Raw genomic sequence first — 23,557 nt, forward strand, 5'->3', positions numbered from 1 at the left:
ACATGCCCTCTGTGGTAAGCCAGGCCTGGATGTCTGGAGTTTGTGAATAAAGTTATACCAAGGTGTACCGGGGCTTGTGTTTGCTTTGGTCAGTTCCAGGTGAGTCCTGGGGACCATTTGGATGGGTGGCATGGAAATAGATAGGTCTGGGGTGACCGAACCCCTGGTCTATAGATTAAAGAGCTCCTTCCAAAGGAAGAAGTTATGCCAGGACCTCAGCAGCAGGTGTTTCTAAACAGATGGAGGAATGGAGAAGTCACATGTCAAAGGCCCACAATGTGCAGAGGAAGATCATCCAGGCCCCAGCAGCAACAAAGCCATGAGTAGGCCCAGCATCTCCTGAGTTGGAGGTGCCTTAGCCTTATGGAAATCTTGGAGGGATGAGGTGGTGTTCATCTGAATCCAATTTCTAGGAGCCCCTCATTGCCAGTTATATATACAGATAGGTGGAGAAGAGGTACTTTCTAAACACCATCTCACTTTAATCCTCACAAGGCCACGAGGTAAGAATCGTGATGTTTCAGCTGAGGAAAATGAGAAGCAGAGAGGTTAAGGTATTCACCGAAGATCACACAGCTGCAGGGTGGCTAATCCAGGACTCGGACCACAGCTTTCGCTCCAGAACCTCTCTTCAGAAGTCTAGGAACTTACTGGTCAGACATTTACTGAGCACCTACTGTATTCAAAAGATAGTGCTAAGTTGTGGAACGTTTTCCAGGATAGACCACGTGGTAGGCCACATATTAAGTCTCAATAGATTTAAACAGATAACAAAGCATCTTCTCCAACCACAATAGGATGAAGTTAGGCAGCAGCACTAGATTCTCACAGGGGCACAAACCCTATTGTGAACTACACATGTGAAGGATCTAGGTTGTGCGCTCCTTATGAGAATCTGTCTAATGCATGATGATCTGAGGTGGAACAGTTTCATCCTGAAACCATCGTATATCCCCGTCCATCTGTGAAAAATTGCCCTCCATGAAACTGGTCTCTGGTGTCAAAAAGGTTGGCGACTGCTGCCTTAAACTACTACTGGATTTCCTGAGTGAGGCAAACAAAGTACTGTTTTGGCATAACCTGTTTGTGGGAGAGAGGTTCACTGTTAATTAGCCCATTAGGAAGCAGTTAGAACCATATATCTGACTTTATGGATGTAGAATACGCTCAATGAGAATGTTCTCAGCGGAGGGGGCGGGGGGGAGCAGGGGTGTGTTCGCGCATGTTTCAGTGATTAATGTGGTTCAATACGGCTGTCCCAATACAATGAGGTTTCCAAAGGGAACTGGATGAGAGGACCCAGGGTCCCCTGCATTGTACAACAGGACTCAGGTGTCTACAGGCATCACTGACTGCCCTGCCGAGGCCCTCTGTGCTGAAGGCATCACTGCAGATGGAAGGATTCCTTGAAGAACTCTACTACTGGCAAAGGTGAACGGGTCTGGGCACGGGATCAGTGCAGTCCAGGAGTGACTCTAAAGGTGCTGGCGTGTGGGCACTATGTGCGGAGCTCAGCCCCAAGTCCTCTTCATGCATTAGCCTATTTAATCCCCACAGCATCTTTCTAAGGTTCACATTCACTTGCCTCATTTTATGGGCGAGGAAAGGAAGCTTGGAGAAATTCAGGAACTTACCGAAGATCACACAAGAATTAAATGACAGGGCCAAGATTCAAACATGGGCTATTCATACTATGTATAGAATTGTATGTCTAGCCCAATTTTGTTGACTGCTCATCCGCTGATGGACACACGTTGCTTTCACCTCTTGGCTTTTGTGAATGATGCTGCTGCAAACATGGGTGTTCACATGTCTCTTTTGAGTTCCTGCTTTTGATTATTCGGGGGATATACCCAGAAGTGGAATTGCTGGATCATATAGTAATTCTATGTTGAGGTTTTTGAGGAACAGCCACGCTGTTTTCACAGAGTTCCAGTTTACCCACAATCTAGCCAACAGTTGTTATTTTTCGGATTTTTTTTTTTTTTTTTTTAATCATAGCCATCCTAATGAGTGTGAGGTGGCAGACTCACATTTTGAAGAGATCCCTCAGTCTACAGGGCAGAGAACAGAGAGCCTCTGAGAAGGATCTGCAACTTTGAATACTAGAGCTCTGAGAAGGAACATTCCCAAGGGCTGCTTCTAGTCTCCTGAAGACCAGAGCTAACCACTGGGAATGGATTGTGGTGAGTGAAGGGTGCTGGCACTGTGCCTCAAAGTATCTCCCTACTGTATCGATTAGTCTAAAAACACATCATCAGCCTTTGGGTATGACTGGGGCCCCTCCAGGCAGGGTGTGGAGCACAGGGCCCTCCTTTATGGGTTGGACTCAATAGTGAGGCTGCTTACCTGTGACTCACCTCCAAGGCTCAAGCTGATGCTAAGGTGCTGATTTGCTGGAACTCTGAGCTGTGCCTGTGTCTACTTGGATTCTGTGAGATTTTTTTCTTCTAGCAGTGTTTTATGGAAATATTGTCTAGGTAGAGTAAAATGTACAGATCCTGGTTTTCTGTTTGAGTTTTTGTTTTGTTTTAAGACAGGGTCCTGCTCTGTCACCCAAGCTGGAGTGCAGCGGCACGATCATAGCTCACTGTGGCCTCAACCACCCAGGCTCAAGCAGTCCTCCTGCCTCAGCCTCCCTGTAGCCAGGACTATAGGCATGCACCATAATGCCCCACTATTTTTTTTTATTTTTAGTAGAGACAAGGTCTCGCCATGCTGCCCAGGCTGGTCTCGAACTCCTGGGCTCAAGCAATCCTTCTGCCTCAGCCTCCCAATGTGCTGAATTACGGGTGTCAGCCACTGCACCAGCCTCAGCCTGTTGTTAATGGATGTAAATACCTGTGCAATCACCACCTAGAACCAGATCCAGAACATTTCCAGCCTCTCGAAGACTCCTTCGTGCCCCTCCCAGTCAGAGACCCCCAAGGGTGACGCCATTCTAGCCTTTTGTTCAACTTGACTCTCACAGCATGGAATTCTCACAGCATGTGTCTGTTTGGATCTGGCTTCCACTCAGTTGCGAGGCCCATTGATGTTTCCTGTGGCCTAGCTCCTTTTTATTGCTGAGGGCTACTCTGTTGTATGAAAACCACAATTCATTTCTCCCTTCTCCTTTGGCGAACTTTTGCATTGTTTCCAGCCTGGAGCAATGATGAGTAAAGCAGTTAAAAACAGGCACATATGTTTTCCTTTCTCTTGGGTAATTTTTCAGAACGAGAAAATCCAGAACATAGTAGATATTTTACTGTATTACAACTCACCAAGCAGTTTTTCTTTTTCTTTTTTCTTTTTTAATTTTTTGAGACAGAGTCTTACCCAGGCTAGAGTGCAGTAGCATGATGAGGGTTCACTGCAGCTTTGACCTCCTAGGGTCAAGCGAGCCTGCCACCTCAGCCTCCCACGTAGCAGGGACCACAAGTGTGCACCACCACACCTGGCTACTTTGTTTATTAAATTATATGTAGGGACAGAGTCTTCCTACCTTGCCCGGGCTGGTCTCAAGCTCCTGGGCTGAAGTGATCCTCCTGCCTCAGCCTCTCAAAGTGCTGGGATTACAGGCATGAGCCACCATGCCCTGCCCATTTTTCTAAGTTGGATTATTTTACACTCCAGTCTGCTGTGAATGACAGTTCCAGTTGTTCCATATCCCAAGCAATTGGCGATTGCCTACAAATGATGTGGCATGATGAAATTGTTCCTGGTGTCCATGGCGTCCGAGAGGATTGCAAAGAATTTCCCTCCCTTTCTCTCCTTTCTGCTCCTCCTGTACTGTCTACTCCTTAAACTGGTCAAATTCTACTTGATCCAGGAACATAATAGGGATGGAGAGTGCAGATAGCACACATGGCCTCAGTCTATGGGAGCATCTCAAAGGAATTAGTCTGCAAATTCTAGTGCATCTAGGCAGAGCACAGGAAGGAAGAGAGGTGCAGACTCATGTATGGCCCTGGGGCACCTGCCATCCCCTTGAGCCTGTACAGCCCTTACCCGCCCAGCCCCAGCTTGAGTTCTGGGCCTTCTCCCCAGCACATCACTGGGACCTGGTCAACTTCAGGTAAGTTTATTTCATGGCTCCCTCCCTGCCTCTGCAGCCTATCCTGTTATTCTCTGTTTCGGCCAATTATTTCTAACTAGGTGCTGAAGCCAATTAAAGGCAGTTCATGCCATATGTTCCTTTCCAGCCCCATGTCACTTGAAATGTTCTATTATGTCCAAGACTTCTCTCCCCATCCTAAAGCGCAGAAAATAAAGATAGAGAAGAGAAGGAGAAGAAAGCGAGATTCCCTGAGAGGGAGGATCAGAAGCTCCTGGGCACCCCATACTCTAGAATAAAAATCTTCATTATGGTGTTTTTCTTGCAAAATATTCCCCTCTACATCATTATGTTTTTACATGAATAATATAAATTTAAAGAGGAGAAACGCTTTTTGAAGAGCTTGAGAATCTTCATATAGCTCAGGCTGCCACGAATTAGCTGTGCGACCTGGGGCATGCCCTTTAGACTCTGAGCCTCAGCTTCTCTATATGTAAAATGGGTTGAAGCCGCCCTTCCCCACTAGCACACTGTGCACAGGCAACGTCCAGCCCCATTATTTTCTGGACTCCGTGGCCAAGCGTGCTTAGGACACACAGCCACATACTTCTGGGCAGTGTCATCTGGCAACTCGCTGTCATGTCAGTGTGGTCAAGCATTGTAGACCTCTATGAACCAAATATGCTCCAGGCTTGGGTTGAGCACAGGAGAGGGAGGAGGGAAAGGTCACTGGGACTGGGAGTTCCCACTTCCCTCTGTGAGCGTCACTGCAGTTCACCCAGCACCCTACCTCGCTCTCTCTGGACCCACTTCCTCTTGGTGCTGGCTCCTCCCCATTGAGTAACAGCCAAGTTGCTTTGGTTTCTATTTCTTTGTTAAGTCATTTCCTCTGCAAAGGACTTTCCTGGCAGGTGTGAAAGGCAGCGGTGGCCACAGAGGCGGTGGAGAGATGGCCTTCAGCGGTTCCCAGGCTCCCTACCTGAGCCCAGTGAGTTCCAGGGCCGTGGGCACAGGGCTGCCTCAGCCAGGGGGACACAGCCCTGGGGCTCTGAGGAGGCAACTCCTGGGTGGCAGGAGATAGGGGTGGGGGCATGCCAAAGAGAACACAAGCAGGGCAGAAATGTCAGTGGAGGTCATCCTGGCACACCTGTGCCACGCTGAGCTCACTCATGCCTGGAGGGATGCTCGTCCCTACGAGTCATGGGGTTGACAGTGTTGACTGAGCTGTACCGTCCTGTCCTGTGTGCTCAGGGGAAGACATGTAGAGTGGGATGGTTCATGTAAAGAGGAAGCAAGCATGCTTCCGGCACTACCCGGCATGGTAGTTAAGGGTGCTTACTGTGAAGATGGCCTCCCTGGGTCCAACCATTTACTGGCTGGTGGTCTCTGGGCCTCAGTTTCCATATCTGTAAAGTGGGAATAATACTTGAGCCACCCCCATTCCCAGGGTTGGGATATGGATTAAGGAGGTAGTGTATCTAGTGTGTTTGAACGGTGCCTGACACACTTTGGGAGTGTTTAGTGTTATTGGGAGTCTGAGGGCAGCAGGGAAGGCCTCCCAAGGAGGTGTCTGTGCTCTGAAGGGTGAGGCAGAGTTAACCAGGCATGGGCATGTCAGGGCATCTGCAGAGGGGCAGTCTCAGAGATGAGAGGGGGTGAGGACTGTCCCTGCAGTGTGGGGTCAGAGGGTGGCAGGTGCCTTGCTGAAACCCTGTGAGATTTATGAGTCCCCTTCATACAGAGAAAATTTGAGGCTCAGGGAGGTGTAGGCCAGTTGCCAAATGTCCCCAGATGGGAGTGGCAGCGCCAAGAGCCCAGGAACCTTCAGGGGTCACTGTGTCCTGGGCCGGGTCCTGTCATTGGATCTCACCCTGCCTTGGCTTCCTGAGGGGCTGGAGAGGTGGGCTGATGGGCCCTTCCTGGGTGGGGAGGCAGGGTGCTGGAGGCAGGGAAGCTGCCAGGGCCCACCTCAGCAGAGGTCAGGGTCGAGCTTGGGTGCCCTCTGGTGACACTGAATCCAGAATGAGGCTGCCTAGGTTCTGGTCTGCAGGGTTCGGCTCTGCTTTCTAAACTCCAGAGGAAGAGTGGAGAAAGGAGGCCTGTTTCCTCCTGGCTGACACCAATGACCCCTCAGCCACCCTGTGGAGGCCCCTGAGGTAGGACCTGCACAGATGGGGACTGGGGGAAGCTGGAACAGGCCGCAGGTTGGGGGTCTTAGGGTCAGCAGGTGCTACTTTGGGCATGTCACCCTGTCTCTGGTTTTCTGTCTGAGAGGGGATCCCAAAGCTTCTTCCAGGTTCTGAAATATTATTCTAGTGACTGATTTTTACTTTCTAATCTTTGGATTCAGAAGGAAAATTCTCCTGTGGACATCAGAGAGTTAAAACAGGGCCTTGGAGCCCAGACAAGAAAGACGGTCAGTGCAGCCCCCATGGGTGTCCAGAACACCCCTCTACCCCACAGGGCTCCCCTGGGTTAGGACACTTAAGCCTCACTCGGTGACCCCTCTGGCAGTCGGAGCCACGCTTCCTCCACGTGCCGACAGTGGGGAAAGGTCACGCAGTTCACTGTCCTGCTGAGGAGGGCTGAGTGCCAAGAGGGCCTGGCTTGGAAACCTCACTCCCTCTTCTTGTCCGGTCTCATCTAGCTCAGCCTCTTTGGAGGGCCGTGGGGAAGCTGGAACCACCTGCTGTGTGGCCCAGGAAGCACTGGGAGAGCCAGGAATAAGGATGTTCTCAGCTTCCTCATGAGAGGAAGCCTGTGTGGTGGTTAGAAGTGTGGGTGCTGGGGTTCAAATCCCAGCTCTGTTGCTGACCAGCTGTGTAGCTTTGGGCAAGTGACTGAACTTTTCTGTGCCTCAGTTTTCTCATCTGTAAAAGTGGCCGGGGTTGCTGTGAGGATAAATGTTCCTGGTCATGCCCAGAGCCCTCATGGACACACATGGATCCAAATGCCACAGTAGCCTTAGTTGATCAACCTCAAAACAACACATTTGTTCTTACAGTGTTGGAGGTCAGAAGGCTAAAATCAAAGTGTCGTGGAAGGTGGCCAGCAGGACGGTGGAGGCTCTGAGGGAGCGGGGCACCTTCGCTAACAGCCACGTACTGGCCTCCTGCTGGCGGGCAGTCTTGGCCAGCCAGGCTGAGCTCCCCACTGTCGGGGCCAAGCCTGGGTGTCCTCTGGTGATGCTGAGTCCAGAACGAGGCTGCCCACATTTTGGTTCACAGGGCTCAGCTCTGCTCTCTAGACTTCCAGATAAGAAGAGGAGGAAAAGTCCCTGGTCTCTGGGCACAACCAGGAACAGAGAGCAAGTTCTAACTCAGCAGAGGGATCGATTCGTTCCATGCAAAGAGCTGCACTGTCAAGGCCGGCACGAATCGGGGCTCAGCACACGGCATCGCACCCAGTCCTCTCCAGAACTCTGCTGGGTGGTGTTACTGTTCTACCATTCAGAGGAGGGAACTGGGGCACAGGCAGGTCAAGCGACTTGGCCAGTAACAGAATTGCTAGTGTACATGAGCCCAGGCCCGTGGGACTATAAATCCAGTGTAAAAATCCATCCTCCTGCACCCTATGGAACAAAAGTAGGTCCGGTTGTTTTCCTGGGTTTCCTGGACACACAGATCTAAATTCCACAGCAGCCTTGGCTGGCCAATCTTAAAACAACAAATTTATACTCTTAATGATTCTGAAGGTCAGATGTTAAAATCAGCACGTCAGCAAGGTTGTTTCCTTCCGGAGGCTCCAGGGGAGAATCTGCTTCTTTTCCAGCTTCTAGAGGCTGCCTCATGCCTTGGCTTATGACCCCTCCTGCCATCTTTAAAACCAGCAGCTTCGGCTGGGCCCAGTGGCTCATGCCTGTAATTCCAGAATTTTGAGAAGCTGAGGCAGGAGGATCTCTTTAATCCAGGAGTTCCACCCCAGCCTGGGCCACAAAGTGAGACCACATCTCTACAAAAGATAGATAAAAATTAGCTGGGTATGGTGGTGCATGCCTGTAGTCCCAGCTACCTGGGAGACTGAGGTGGGGAGGGAGTCACGTAAGCCAGGAGAAGTGGAGGCTGTAGTGAGCCGAGATCGTGCCAACACACTCCAGCCTGGCTGACAGTGAGATCCTGTCTCAAAAAAACCCCAAAAAAACGAAAAAACAAACAAACAAACAAACAAAACAAAAAAAATGCAAACCAGCTTCTTCTTGCATCTGTGCTCCTGTTGTCACATCTCCTACCTCTGACACTGATCCTCCTGCCTCCCTTTTATACGACTCTTGTGATCACATTGGGACCACCTTTAAAATCAGGGCAATCTCCCCATGCCAAAATTATTAATTCAATCACATCTGTGAAGTCCCTTCTACAACATATTCACAGTTGCTGGGGATTCAAATGTGGATGATTCTGGGGGGTGGCCCACTGATAACCAGTGTTATAAGTTTCTTATAAATCCTTCCAGAGATATTTTATCTATAAATAAATAAATAAATGCAAATCCATTAGCCTTTCCCCATTCACTTTTATATAAATGGCATCATTCCATATCAGTGCTCAGAGTTCCATCTTCCTCTTTTTCTTTTCTTTTTAAGGCTACGCAGAATGTATTATATGGAAATACCCTAATTTATTTCACCTTTTTCCTGTCAGAGGACTTTAAGCTCTTTCCAGTGTTTTGCTTTATAATCCTTTGTGTTATAATGCTGCAATGAATAACCTTGTTTGTAGGATGATATTCAATTTAAAAACTCACTTTTCAGGCCAGGCATGGTGGTTCATGCCTGAAATCCCAGCCCTTCAGGAGGCCAAGCCAGAAAGATCACTTGAGCTAGCCTGGGCAATACACAGAGACCCCATCTTTACAAAAAGTTTTAAGATGAGTGGGGCATGGTGGCATGCACCTATTTGGTCCCAGCTATTCAGGAGGTTGAGGCGGGAGGATTACTTGAGGCAGGGGTGGAGGCTGCAGTGAACCATGATCACACCCCTCACTGTACTGCAGCCTGGTGAACAGAATGAGAACCCACCTCTAAAAAAATAAATGAATAAATAATCTCATTTTTCAGAATTGTGGGGACACTATTAAGATATTTTGAAACTTCACAGAGCTTTTTTGGGGAACTTGTTGCCTTGGAGATTAGCCTGCTCTGTCCCACCCCATGATCTGTACTTGCTCTTTCTCCCTCCTGGCTTCCTTAGTTCAGCCTTGTGCGTACTTGCCAGCCCGTGTCCATCACGCTCTGCCTTCAATTCTAGACCCTGTGGTGTGAATATGCTTAAGCGGAGGCCAGCATGCTTCCCAGGAGGGTGTGTATTTTCAGCATTGTCTCTCATGATAGTATGAAAGGCTCTGGAGAGAATCACAGGCCTCCACAAACAGACAAGGGGAAAAATGTTCCACAGACATTTTTTTTCAGGGACAACAGACTTCCCAATCCTGTGCTGGTCCGTAATTGGATCAGGCTGATTCTCCTTCCCCCACACTGCGAGTGTAGACAGGGAAAAGAAAGAGAAGTTAGAGACGCAGAGAAGCTGTGATTTGCTTGAGGTCACTAAAGTACTTAATGGCAGAGTTCAGACCTGACCTGAGGGGCAACAAAAGACACCCCCCTCAAATCCATGGGGAGCAGAGTCTATCTGAATCAGATCCCAGATTTCCTGGGCCTTTCACGGTGCCAGGTGTGTACACTGAGCTAGGACGGGTTTCCCAGGGTTCTGTGTGGTCACACAACTCAACAATACAGACCAGAAAGCAGTGGCCAGTAGGCTGAACTTGGCTGGCAGGTGTTTTCTGTTTGGCCTTCACAGTGTTTCTTCTAACTTGTTATTATAGGAAATTCAAACGTGCAGAGAGAATTGTACTATCAACAACACACAACCATCACTCTGCTCCAACAATGATCAACCCAGGCCTATGTTGCTTCATCCTATACCCCCCCTTGCTTGCTTCCCTTCCCACCTTCAGGTATGTGGAAGCAAATCCAGAGATACCATTCCACTGCAAATATTTCACTGTGTATCTCTATAATATGGGAATTTGGGGGGCTTTGAGACAGGATCTTGTTTTGTTGTCCAGGCTGGAGTGCAGTGGTGTGATCATGGCTCACTGCAGCCTCCACCTCCCAGGCTCAAGGGATGCTCCCACCTCACCCTTCCAAGTAACTAGGGTTAAAGGTGTGCACCACCACACCTGGCTAATTTTTTTTATTTTTTGTAGAGATGGGGGTCCCATTATGTTTCCCAGGCCGGCCTCAAACTCCTGGGCTCAAGTGATCCTTCTGCCTCAGCCTGCCAAAGTGCTGGGATTATAGATGTGAGCCACTGTGCCCAGCCAGGAACTTTTACATAATCCTTTTTGACAAATTTTTTCCCCCTAGAAATTAGAAAGTTTTATAGAAAAAAAATCCAGATTTCTGTCTTCTCTTAAAAATTTGGAAGCTCTGCCAATCCTGGGCCCAGATGGTAATCACTGGTTAGCGCTGAGTAGATGTTGACTTTTTAGATGAGGGGTGTGACATCTACTTTGCCACAGTCCCTACCACTCCCTACCTGGCCGTCTGACTCATAACACATCACGTGCCTGGCTCCTTTAGGCATTTAATTTGTGTTGGAAATTGACCTAAAGGAGATATTAGAGAAGACATTAAAAACTTGAAGAATGTGAAAATCAGCCAGGAGATAGAACTGTGCTTTAATGCAGGTTATAGAACCACACTGGGTATGAGGCATTTCAGAATAAACTTTGAAAACTGGAAGTACCAGTTTGTGAATTTTGCTCAGAGAGACCAAGGTGGAGGGTGGGTGACAGTGGAGAAGCATCTCCTATGTGCCAGTCTCTTCCATCACAGGCCTTTTCTCACAAAATCATCAATCATATGGCGCAGGTGAAACACCTTCCCATTTTACAGATGAGGAAACTGAGGCAAAGAAAGGTGAAGTAGGCTTCCCAAGGCCACTCAGGTCATGAGCAGCAGAGCTAGGATTCAGACCTGACTCTGAAGTGATGCATCCTCACCATGGCCCATCGCTCCTTTAAAGAGCCCCGGACAGAGAATTTGACAAAGTGGTAGCCCGTGGGGCCTGGGATGGGTGGGGAAACTACTCTAGGGCTTGGGGCTGCTGAGGGCCTGAGGGAAGGAATGGGGAGCCCGGGGGCAGAAGCAGAGGAGGGGGCTGCCCCACGACTACAGAGGGCATCTGGGAAGAGGCTCTGCTGAAGACGGCCAGGAGGGCAAAGGTCACAGTGGCCATTGTTATATGGTGGTGGTGGGGAGAGGGGGATGGCTTCCTCTTGACCCTCTTGGGCAAGTCAAAGATTGACCCTCCAGATCCCTGATGGGTCTCTTTGGCCCCTTGAGCCTCCTGAGTCCCCAGCCAGGGCCCTGGGCACTTTGCTGGGAGCTTGGCATGAGGTCCAGCAGCCCCCATTACTACCTAGTTCCTTACCAGCCCAGGGTGTCTGCCTGCTACTTCCCTGCCTGGAAGGAAGGCCTTCAGCCTGGTGCGTTCCTGATGCAGCCTCCACTGCCTCTCGGGCTCTCACACAAGCTCAGCTCCCTGTTGTGTCCTCTCAGGGCCAGGCTTCTCCTTATCACAAGCTTAGACTGTCTGAGTAACTAATTGGATTTGTGTCTGCCTCCACACAGGACCCTAAAACCCGTGGGGCTGAGACTCTGTCTGTCCTGGTCACAGCCGCACCCCATCCCCTTGCATGGCGCTGTCATACCCAGGCCGGCCACTGACTAGCGCTGGAGGGCAGCAGACGGGAGGCCGGCCACCTCACTGACAGCCCCACACCTTCTCCCTGCAGGCCGTCCCCTTTTCTGGAACTATCCAAGGGGGTCTCCAGGACGGACTTCAGATCACTGTCAATGGGACTGTTCTCAGCTCCAGTGGAAGCAGGTGTGTGTGTGTGTGTAATGGATGGAAATGTTTCACTCCAGCCTCATCCCTTAGTAAACCACTGTGCCTGGGAGCCTGGGTTAGTTCAGACAACATCCAAGCTCACGTGCCTGGCTCAGGGGAGGCCCAAAGCGTCCCTAACCCATGCCACAGGACAGCACTCCACAGGCACAACCTGCAGCCAGGGGTGCCATTAACCTGGACTCTGGGATGAATGGGGCCCTGGAAACTGGTGGTCTAAGGAGGGAGTGGGATGGTCAGAGTTGGAGGATTATGTTCTGGGTTGAACCCTGCACACTGTGACTAAGAGTTACAAAAATCAGACTTCCTCCATTTCCCATCACTGCTCTCAATCCACTCTGAAGCTCTCCTTCTGCTGATGTGAAAATATTGAAAATCGCCATCAAAAGTAATTTGGTCTCTTTTGGTTTCAAGGCCTTTTCTAGAAACTACTAAGTCAATTAAAATATTAACATTCTATCAGGGCTGTTTCCCACCCCCTCCTCCCTCCCAAGGTGGGCTGTCTGGGAACAAAGAGGAGCTTACATGGCTTCTCAGTGGCTGGGAAGGCCCCCGACCCTCACGGAGGTCTGGCTGACCCCTGCTGAGGCACCCCAACCGGGTGGCACAGAGGTGTGCAGCTTTCTCCTGGCTTGGTGGGAGACCACGGGTGGCTGCCTGCTGAAGTCTGTGGGGCCCACAGAAGAACCTCTGGTCTCATGGCTTGTTCTCCAAGGTCCCAGGGGACCTCTCCTTAGGACCTTCTGGGCCTCGCAGATCCCAGCTCAACCTCAGCTCGGCCACCTAGATTCTTGGTGACCTCCTCCGCCATTGCCATCCTGCTATGGGACTTCTCTGAGAGCCTGCAGTGCCCCCAGGAGATGCCAAGGGCAGGGAGGCCCCTGATCCCCCTGAACCCTCCAACCAGGGGAATCAGGACCATGCCTCTCATCTTCCACCCCTTCCTCTCTCCCTCTCCCTCCACCTGCCCCACCTCCCAGCACCAGGAGGGCTTCCCACTCCCATCCTGTGGAATAGACAGATCCTACCTCAGAGGACCCTCTCCTCTCAGGAGCTTTCTGCCTCTCCCTTCCTTGGGGCAGGAATTTCCAAAGGACTACAGGGATGAAGCTGAAGGACTCCAAAGGAAAAAATACAAGCAGAGATATTTCAAATGCAATCTTCTCCATTTATTCATTTAATTAACTAATTTTTTTCTTTTGAGACAGGGACTTTTTTTCTTTTTTTTCTTTTTTTTTTTTTTTTTTGAGACGGAGTCTCGCTCTGTCACCCAGGCTGGAGTGCAGTGGCCAGATCTCAGCTCACTGCAAGCTCCGCCTCCCGGGTTCACGTCATTCTCCTGCCTCAGCCTCCCGAGTAGCTGGGACTGCAGGCGCCCGCCACCTCGCCCGGCTAGTTTTTTGTATTTTTTAGTAGAGACGGGGTTTCACCGTGTTAGCCAGGATGGTCTCGATCTCCTGACCTCGTGATCCGCCCGTCTCGGCCTCCCAAAGTGCTGGGATTACAGGCTTGAGCCACCGCGCCCGGCCGACTTTTTTTCTTTTACTCAGACTGGAGTGCAGTGGTATGATCGTAGCTCACTGCAGCCTTGAATTCCTGGGCTTGAGCAATCCTCCCATCTCAGCCTCCAGAACAGCTGGGACTACAGGAGTGCACTATGATGCCCAGCTAATTAATTTTTTTTTTTTTTGAGATGGAGTCTTGCCCTGTCACCAGGCTGGAGTGCAGTGGTGCTATCTGGGCTTACTGCAACCTCTGCCTCCCGAGTTCAAGCAATTCTCCTGCCTCAGCCTCCTGAGTAGCTGGGACTACAGGTGCGTGCCACCATGCCCGGCTCATTTTTTGTATTTTTAATGGAGACGGGGTTTCACCATGTTGGCCAGGATGGTCGTGAACTCCAGACCTCGTGATCCACCCACCTCAGCCTCCCAAAGTGCTGGGATTACAGATATGAGCCACCACGCCTGGCCAATTTTTTCTATTTTTAAAGTAGAGATGAGATCTTGCTATGTTGCCCAGGCTGGTCTCGAACTCCTGGGCTCAAGTGATCCACCCGCTTTGGCCTCTGCGTCCAGCCCCAATTTCACATGCTCTTTACATTTGTTCTCTTCTTTCCCACTTAGTCAGGCAAGTGCTGGCCTCCAACAAGTGTCCACTGGCACGGGAGGCTGTCTCTTCTAGGCATGCTTCGCGACGTCCATCTTTGGTACCAATAGGTAATCACTTTCCAAGAACTATGCTTCCTGTTCGCTAATACCAGCACTTTGCCTTAACCATTTTCTACTTATTTTTAGCAAATCATGCTGTAAAGGCAACATGTAATAATTAAAACAAAAACACATTAGATCCAAATTAGAGAAACAAAAACGATGCCAACCAAGCAGTCTCTGCCATGCAGGTTGTGTGCAAGATCCAGACAAATGCAAAGCACAGGTGCTCCTGTGCCTATCCCTGGCAATAAACCATGCCACAGAAGACCGTTTGCTTTTCCTGGGCCTAGGTTTGCTGTGAACTTTCAGACCGGCTTCAGTGGAGATGACATTGCCTTCCACTTCAACCCTCGGTTTGAAGACGGAGGGTACGTGGTGTGCAACACAAGGCAGAATGGAAGCTGGGGGACCGAGGAGAGGAAGATGCACATGCCCCTCCAGAAGGGGATGCCCTTTGACCTCTGCTTCCTGGTGCAGAGCTCGGATTTCAAGGTGAGCAGGAATCTCCTCCCCACCTCTCACCCCCGGGGCCCTCAGCCCTATCAGGTGAATAGCCTTTAAGTAATCACTTTAATTGACATTCAGCCAGAGTGACACCACTATACAGATAACACGACCATTTCCTTGTAAGGTGTTACCCATGGCTGCGTAGTCTCCTTCTGCACCTTCACCTGGATCTACAGGTGCGCCTGCTGCTTCTTTTACTCTGAAAATAAGAACTAGAGGAGTCATCACGTTGCTGTTTGGTGTTGTGTGTCTTTGAATTCCAAGCTCATTCCATTCCTCTGCTGTCACCATTCCTCCTCTCCAGGTCGCTGGTAACATTTATTTTTCAGCGACATTGTTCCAGCCTTTATCCAGGGTCTATTAAGGGTATGGTTTTGTAAGCACATTGCAAATTACCTTTGCAAGCAGAGTAGGTCTCTGGGCTTGAGAAGCCCGTGGGTAAGTCAGTCTGAGTATGCTTATCTGAGATAAGGATGTTCCCATCCACGCAGTATGAAACCCGAGGTCACCTCTCCTCTGTTCCCCATGAGTATTTTATGCATATTTAAATAATACCCCTGCAGTCATAAAAAAGAATGAGATCATGTCCTTTGCAGGAACATGGATGGAGCTGGAAGCTTTTATGCTCAACAAACTATCGCAGGAGCAGAAAAGCAAACACCGCATGTTCTCACTTATAAGTAGGAGCTGAATGATGAGAACACATGAACACAAGGGGGGAAACAACACACACTGGGGCCTGGTCAGGGAAGGAGAGCATCAGGAAGATTAGCTAATGGATGCTGGGCTTGATACCAAGGTGATGGGTTGATCTGTGCAGCAAAACACCATGGCACACATTTACCTAGTTAGCAAATCTGCACATCCTATACTCGTACCCTGGAACTTAAAATAAAAGTTGAAGGGGCTGAGCACGGTGGCTCACCCCTATAATCCAAGCACTTTGGGAGGCTGAGGAGGACGGATCACTTGAGGTCAGGAGTTCAAGACCAGCCTGGCCAACATGGTGAAACCCTGTCTCTACTAAAAATACAAAAATTAGCTGGGCATGGTGGTGAGCGCCTGTAATCCCAGGTCCTCAGGAGGCTGAGACAGGAGAATCGCTTGAACCACTGTGCTCCAGCCTGGGTGACAGAGTGACATTCTGTCTCAAAAAAAACCCAAAAAGTTGAAAGGAAAAATAAATAATAAATAAATGAAGCCCCAGGTGAGCTAAGACTAGAAAGACAAACCTACTGCAGTAAACAACCAGAAGAACGAAAAGCCCAACCACTGGGGCCCAGTAGAGACTCGGGTTGACGCCCTTCGGGTCACACACGTTCCTGTAACTGGCCCCACAGTGAGGCCCAGACTCAGGTCTTCATTTTCTAGAAGGAGGGTCCAGGAGCGCGGGGCGGGGTCCCCATCCCGGCCTGGGGCGCCTCCCCCGGAACACGTGCTCTCCTCTGGCAGGTGATGGTGAACGGGAGCCTCTTCGTGCAGTATTTCCACCGCGTGCCCTTCCACCGTGTGGACACCATCTCCGTCAATGGCTCTGTGCAGCTGTCCTACATCAGCTTCCAGGTCAGACTGTCCACCTGGCACCGGTCCCCGGGGCTGGGATCCAGGGCCCAGTGTAGCTGTGCCTAGGCCCTGCTGGGTGGACCCAAGCCAATCTCCCACCCAGGTGACTCTGGGGACAACCTCTGCTTCCCTGTCCCAGTGCCTGCCCGCCCCTTCTCCTCTGTCACTCTGCCCCTCCTTCTGTGTCACCTGCCTTGGTCTCCCAGGCTCCTCGGCTACCCCTTTCTCTTCATCCCTCAATTTCCATCCTGGTAAGGAGGCCATATTGTTCTAGAAAGAGCCCAGGCTCAGGAACCAAGCTGAATCCAGTTCAGATTCCCAGCTCTGCCATTCATCATCTGTGGGATCTCAGATAAGCGACTTTGCCTCTCTCAGCCTCGGTTTCCTCATCTGTAGAATGAGCAGGGTCATTGCCTGCCCCCCGTGGGTGGTTGTGTGGTTCAGTGAGGAGACAGATGTCAGAGGTCACACAATGGCCCCCCTGGACCCACACCAGGGTAGGTTTGACCTCTGTGTTTTAAAAACTTTGAATGTGTTGCCAACATCTAAATGGTCAGGAGAGCCGGCTATGGTGGTGGAGGTCTGCAATCCTGGCTACTCAAGAGGCTGAGGTGGGAGAATCGCTTGGGCCCAGGAATTCGAGTTGCGCCTGGGCAACATAGCAAGACCCTGTCTCCAAAAAAAATTTGTTTAAATAATAAAATTAAATAAATAAAACTAAAGAAGTTCAGGAGATACCAATACCATGTGAAAAATGGGAAGATGAGGGTATGCTGGGCCCACATTCCCGCAGGGCACCGGCAGCTGGATGGGAGCTGCTGTTACCCTTTTGGCATTTGAGGGAGCTCCCTGAGATGAGTGAAGCACACAGTAGGCCCTCAGCAAATCTGGGCTCCTCACCTTTTGGTCCTCATCTCTCATTCCCTCCTTCCCTGACTCTCTTCCCTACTGGTGGAAGGGAAGAGCTGGAGGGAGACTGCCCCTCTGCGCTGCTCACCAGAGCCTGGCCCTTTCCCCTCCCGCCTTGGCATGGCCCTAACCCCCTTGCCGCATCCCCCTGCCTGCCTGGTCTCTCCCTCTTGCCCCTGCCTCTGCCTTTCAGCTTCTCCTTGGCTCTATTAATGCTTTTCCTCACCGGCCGGTGCCTTTTGTTTTAACAGAACCCCCGCACAGTCCCTGTTCAGCCTGCCTTATCCATGGTGCCGTTCTCCCAGCCTGTCTGTTTCCCACCCAGGCCCAGGGGGCGCAGACAAAAAGTGAGTTCAACACAGAGGCCCTGGGTGGCTGAGCAGACAGCAGGAAGGACCCAGGGTCTGAGAGGCTGGTCCCAGCCAGCAGGTCATCAGGGCCTATAGGCACCATCTTGCCCACTCAAGAGTTCCCTGTCTCTGTCCGCTGGGCACCCAGAGCTGGGGACCTGGGAGTCACCCTGGATTCTTCACTCCCCCTTCTTTATGTCTCTCCAAGGCACCAATGTATCTCCCTCCCAAAGTCACCAACGTGGCCCAGGCCTCTGGGATTCCTCACCATGACGACAGGGGTCCAGTTCCCCACCTCCCACACCTAACCACTGCCACAGTGACCTTCTTATAAGCAAATCTGATCACATCCTCTCCCTGCTTAAAAATCTTAAAAGCCCCAAGCCCTTCAGATAAAGCCCAAATTCCCCAGCAGGGCATACAGATTCCTCCCGAGTCTGGCCCCAGTCAACCTCCCTGCCTCACCCCCAACCCACGAAGCTCATGCAGCCTCTGCAGCTCACACGAGGCCCTCGGGCCACCATGCTTTTGCATATGCTGTCCCTGGTCCCGGAAGCACCCTCTGCCAGCCTGCCCCCAGCACACACCTAATTGCCCTTCCATGCTCTGCCTAAGTGTCTCTCCTCTGGGAGTCCTCCCTGCCCGGAATATTGTTGGACGCTCCTGCCATGTCCCCATGGAGTCTGTACATATCTGTGCCATGCCAGTTCACAGCACCCCATTGTAACTGTGTTTGCGTGTCTGTCCCTGTCACTCTACCCCATCTCCCTATGCCCATGAGGCCCCAGAGGGCTAGGACCATGGCTTATTCATTTGCAGAGTGCCTGGCACTCAGTAGGGGCTCAGAGAATGAATGAATGTGGAATGTGGTTCTCACAACCAGGGAGAATGGGATACCAGCCAGGGCAAGAACAGTCTACTGGGTGGGGCAGGATCCAGGACAAGGAGGCGAGCAGCACTTCCTCTGGCCACTCAAGCAGTGGGGACTGGGAGGAGGGGCGCTTTGTCTACACAGTCTTCCTATGGCCCATCACGGTACAGACAGGGCACCTGCCTCCTGCCTCGCTGACTTCAGGACTGGTTGAGCCCCAGGGAACTTTCGCAGGTCAACCCAACTTTGGCCCTAGCCCTGGTGCTGGGGAGGATAGAAAGTGTACTGGATACAGTCAGACAGAACTGGCAGCCGTTTTGGATTTGATCCCTTCCACCTGGGCGAGCTTGGGCAAGTTGCTTAATCTTTCTGAGCCTCATTGCCTCACCAGTGACACAGGAGCTGAGGCTGCTTCCCTCGTTGGAAAACACTGAAGCCCAGGAATCGATCCACAGTAGGCCTTCAACAAATACCACTTCTCACCTTTCGGGTGAAATATGGCACTGGAAGTAATGCTCTTGGCTGTGGAAACTACAGAAAGCAGTGAGGTCTCCAACAAACCCAGCCTCCTCTCTCTCGAGAGGAACCAATGGGGATACCCTATCCCCCAACCCCAAAGCCCTGGGCACCTGGGGGTAAAAATCTGGGTGCCACGGGCTCAGGAAGGCTTGCTTGGGAGCAAGAGGGAGGCGCGTGTGTCTGGGGAGGCATTTCTGAGCACAAGAGCCTCCCTGGAGTTCTGCCATTGTCTCTTTGCGTTCTGTGGTACCTGTGATAACCACCGTTCTGACTCTCCTCACCCCTCCAGCCTCCCGGCGTGCGGCCTGCCAACCCGGCTCCCATTGTAAGTCTCTTGCTTTCTTTTTGGATCCTTTTGATTTTGGCTCTTCTTCTGGGCTCATGGAGGAGGCAGGGCCAGGCATTGGGCCTCTCCCATTGGGAGTGGGGCGGGCAGAGGCCAGGCCCTTGACCGTCTGCCCAGCCTGGCGAGGTAGGGGTTGGATGTGGTTGGCTGGCCGTGATGAAGCAACCTCAGTTGCCACCCTGTGGGCAGCCACGGAAGACCGTGTCCCGCATTCCCTTCTCCCACCTGCAAAGGGAGGCTAGGCTGAGAGACGTTTCCCTGAGAGGAAAGATGGGCCAGAGCCACCAGCGTCCCCATCTGTCTTCTCCAGGGTTCTAACCTTTGCCCTCCCTCATCCCCTTGAGAGAAGAAACACCTGGACCCACCCTCTGTGGGGTCTGTGGGGCCATTGGGCTGATGACACCCCCTGGAGGTGCCTGCCGTGTGGCGCCCTCTGGTGGGAGCTGGTGGTCTTCACATGGGAGAGCCTGGATGAGACCTGGTTTCTTTCTTCCAGATCCAGACAGTCATCCACACGGTGCAGAGCACCCCTGGACAGATGTTCTCTGTAAGTCTACAAGTTCTGGCCAGTTCATAGCTGCACAGTGTCCTCCTTCACCAAGAACTAAACTCCCTAGAGCCCTAGAGTTGGGAAGAAAGCGGTTTAGCAAGGAGGATGGGGACACTAGGGGCTGAGTCCTTGGCTCAGGTGACATGTGGCTAAAGCTGTTCTTGGGACAGCAGAGATTCTGGAAGAAGCAGGATTTATCCAGTGGTGGAAGAGGCAGGTTCCCTAGAGACCAGGAGGGAAACTGGTCCACCTGTCACCAAGTGGGGAGTGCAGTGGCCCCAGCACCCGGATGTGAGGTTCCTGGCCCTGCATCCTGGGTCCCCGGGATGTCACTACTGATCACAGGCTTAAGCTGTTCTCCTGATGGTGCAAATCAGGCCAGGAGTTTAGCGTTAGTGGGGCTGCCTGTGGAGGGGTTGAGGGGCAGGTGACCGTGGTGGGGTCCGGGAACACGGCAGGAAGTTCCAGGAAGGCTAACATGAAAAGGGAGGTGGACGGGAGAGTCCAAGGGCCAAAGCCTCACGAGGTCAGCCTCACAGTGGAGCCCCCTCTAGAATGTGTGGGTGCGCGTGGGTGAGTGCTCGTGCACACATGCGCTCTCCCACTGAATTTCCTGGTTTCTTTTCAACAGACTCCCGCCCTCCCACCTGTGATGTACCCCCACTCTGCCTATGTAAGTGGTTTCTCAGGGAGGGCAGAGGTTCTGTTTGTGGTGGGCAGGCTGGGGGTGAAGAGCTGCTGCGGGGGTATCCACTGCCTTGAAAAATGAAAAGCGGTCCTTCGGTAAGCTGAAGGGCTTCAAAGCATCCCAGTGAATTAGAAGAATGTGGAGAGGAGCTTTCAACCTTAAAACTGTCATGTCAATGTGAGCACATTGCATGGCCCTCCCTTTTCACCCCACGAGTCTTGTTGTGTTTGGCCAAAGTTCCTTTCATGACGCTAATCTAAGCCCATGAATTTGAGGAGTACTGGAAAGTTTTCCTTTGGCTTTTACGGAACCAAGTAAAGATATCACGGGCTTCTTCTCAGCTGACAGCCCAGATTCATGGGAACTGGTACAGTCTTCCCCTTCCGTGTAGTGGCTGCCCTGGCTGTCACTGGCTGCTCTGTCCCCCTCCTTCCCACAGCCAATGCCTTTTGTCACCACCATTCCGGGAGGGCTGTATCCATCCAAGTCCATCATCCTGTCGGGCACTGTCCTGCCCAGTGCTCAGAGGTAAGCCAAGGGCTCCAGTAACCTCTGGGAAGAGAGAGCCCTTCAAGGTCATTCCAGCCATTCCCCTGGCTTTGGGCAGGCTGCAGATGACGGGGAGGAAATGGGGCTCAGAACTCAGAGGACAAAGGTTCAGGTGGGCCGCCCACCCCAGGTTCCACATCAACCTGTGCTCTGGGAGCCACATCGCCTTCCACCTGAACCCCCGTTTTGATGAGAACGCTGTGGTCCGCAACACCCAGATCAACAACTCTTGGGGGTCTGAGGAGCGAAGTCTGCCCCGAAAAATGCCCTTTGTCCGAGGCCAGAGCTTCTCGGTAAGGCGCCGCAGTCTGGAGCTTGGAGAGGCTCCTATGGGTGTACAGGGGGAGGGGTAAAGGAGGTCTGGGGTGCCTTGAACAGGATGGGGGCTGATGCCTCCGGGATGAGGACCCAGAAGAAGAGAAGGTGGCCAAGAAATTATTATTACTATCATTATTTTCCTGCATGAAGGAAGTGTTGGGATCTGCTTTTTCAGATGAGGAAAGAAACTCAGAAGTGCAGTTATTTGCTTGCGGTCACACAGCCAGTGTCAAATCAGATCCAAGAAGGAGGTGTTTTTCATTTCTTCACTTATTCATTCAACAATGATTTTCTTGTCGCCCGCTTTGTGCAGGAAGCAGCCCGCGTGCTGGGGGCGCAGTCATGAAGCAGGCAGACCGGGTCCTGCCTCCAGGGAGTTTACAGTTTAGGTGGCAAAGGAACAAGGAAACTAAAGCATGGAGAGATTGTCACAGATAACAACAGTGCCACGCACAAAGCAAAACAGAGCGATGAGATAGAGCGAGCCTGGGGGGGCAGCGAGGGCCAAAGTGCAGAGGCGCGGGTGTGGCCTGTCCAGGAACAGCAGGCGGGCGTGCTCCGCCCTGACTACACATTCAAACCACCCAGGGAGCTTACAAAGGAAATATCAGTGCTGGGGCCCAGCCCAGGCCAGCGAGGCGGTCAGCTGGGCATTCGCATTTTTAAAATATGCCTTAAGTGATTATACTCTGCAATCAGTTGAAAATGGCTGATGTAGGGCTTTGCAGCCATGGAAAGGAGCTTGGATTAACACAGTGAAAAGCCACACAGGAGTGTTTCAAGCCAGGGAGCAACATTCTTTGATTTGTGGACAGCTGTGTGACCTCAGGCAAGTGACTTAACTATTCTATGCTTCAGTTTCCTCATCTACAAAACAGAGCTAAAAATCGTGAATTTCCTTGAGTTGTAAGAATGGAATGAGACAGTATCTGTAGCATGCGTAGGACAGTGCCTGGCACATGGCGTGTGTGATAGGAGTGTTAGCTATTGCGAAGGGAAGGAGGTTTTAACATTTGTACCCTGACTGCCTCATGGAGAAGGCATTGGGGTGGAAAAGACAAGTTAGGAGGCTGATGCTGCAGGAGCCCAGGCCCGGAGCACTCCTGTGTGCTGGGCCCGAGGGATGCAGACAGCACAGGCCAGCGCTCCTGTCCCTGATGGGGTGGGAACAGTATTGTAGGCCAGGGAACAGTACAAGGGAAGGAGCACGCACAGCCTGTTTAGTGAAGCGTCGTCGCTCAGTGGGGATGGAGCGCAGGTGAGGGGCTTATTAACGTCTGAGGAGGGAAGGAGGGAGGGAGACAGGAGGCTGCAGCATGAGTGGAGGACTTCCCAAGTGTAGTGCAAACAGCATGATCTCTGCACAGGTGTGGATCTTGTGTGACGCGCACTGCCTCAAGGTGGCCGTGGATGGTCAGCACCTGTTTGAATATTACCATCGCCTGAGGAACCTGCCCACCATCAACAAACTGGAAGTGGGGGGCGACATCCAGCTGACCCACGTGCAGACATAGGCGGCTCCCTGGCCCTGGGACCGGGGCTGGGGTGGGGGGCAGTCTGGGTCTTCTCATCATCCCCACGTCCCAGGCCCAGCCTTTCCAACCCTGCCTGGGATCTGGGCTTTAATGCAGAGGCCATGCCCTTGTCTGGTCCTGCTTTTGGCTACAGCCACCCTGGAACAGAGAAGGCAGCTGACCGGGATTGCCTTCCTCAGCCGCGGCAGCACCTGGGGCTCCAGCTGCCCAAATCCTACCATCCCAGGAGGCGGGCACAGCCAGGGAGAGGGAGGAGTGGGCAGTGAAGATGAAGGTCCATGCTCAGTCCCCTCCCATCCCCCAGGCGGCTCCACCCCAGTCCCAAGCCACCAGCTATCTACTCCTGGTGGGAGGTGGCCTCCTCAGCCCCTCCTCTCTGACCTTTAACTTCACTCTCACCTTGCACCCTGCAGCAACCCTTCACCCCCTCCTGGAAAGCAGGCCTGATGGCATCCCACTGGCCTCCACCAACTGACCGGAGTGTTATCTTCAGGGGACTGGCTCCTTTCCCAGTGTCCTTGAAATAAAGAAATGAAAATGCTTGTTGGCACATTCATGTGGGTTGACCGTGGCTTCTTTAATTCATTTGGAGACATTTTGGAGTCTGTGGAATCGGGCGGGGGGGACTGCTGAGAGGAGTGGGATGGGAGAGCGTGGACTCCCTTTGGGCAGGGGGTCCTGACCTCACACCTC

The 23,557-nt window shown here is 51.8% G+C and overlaps 1 protein-coding gene across 4 annotated transcripts; it reads left to right on the forward strand.

Annotated features, from left to right (window-relative positions):
• Positions 1 to 4,871: 4,871 nt before the first annotated feature.
• Positions 4,872 to 23,420, forward strand: LOC104672488 (galectin-9). Of its 4 annotated transcripts, none has more exons than XM_030924043.1 (11): positions 4,880 to 5,024; positions 11,837 to 11,928; positions 14,450 to 14,651; positions 16,119 to 16,229; positions 17,390 to 17,485; positions 19,168 to 19,203; positions 19,721 to 19,771; positions 20,406 to 20,447; positions 20,902 to 20,990; positions 21,142 to 21,304; positions 22,697 to 23,420. In XM_030924043.1, exons 1-11 carry the CDS (start codon positions 4,986 to 4,988, stop codon positions 22,841 to 22,843), a joined length of 1,068 nt encoding a protein of 355 aa, XP_030779903.1. In that variant the 5' UTR covers positions 4,880 to 4,985; the 3' UTR covers positions 22,844 to 23,420. The 4 variants fall into 4 exon arrangements, with proteins under 4 accessions (XP_030779904.1, XP_030779906.1, XP_030779903.1 ...); XM_030924045.1 differs by lacking the exon at positions 4,880 to 5,024 and adding an exon at positions 6,174 to 6,192; XM_030924044.1 differs by lacking the exon at positions 17,390 to 17,485 and having other exon boundaries at positions 4,872 to 5,024.
• The last annotated feature ends 137 nt before the right edge of the window (positions 23,421 to 23,557 follow it).

Source organism: Rhinopithecus roxellana, chromosome 19 (genome assembly GCF_007565055.1).
Source record: "Rhinopithecus roxellana isolate Shanxi Qingling chromosome 19, ASM756505v1, whole genome shotgun sequence".
In the NCBI taxonomy this organism is placed as follows: Eukaryota; Metazoa; Chordata; class Mammalia; order Primates; family Cercopithecidae; genus Rhinopithecus; species Rhinopithecus roxellana.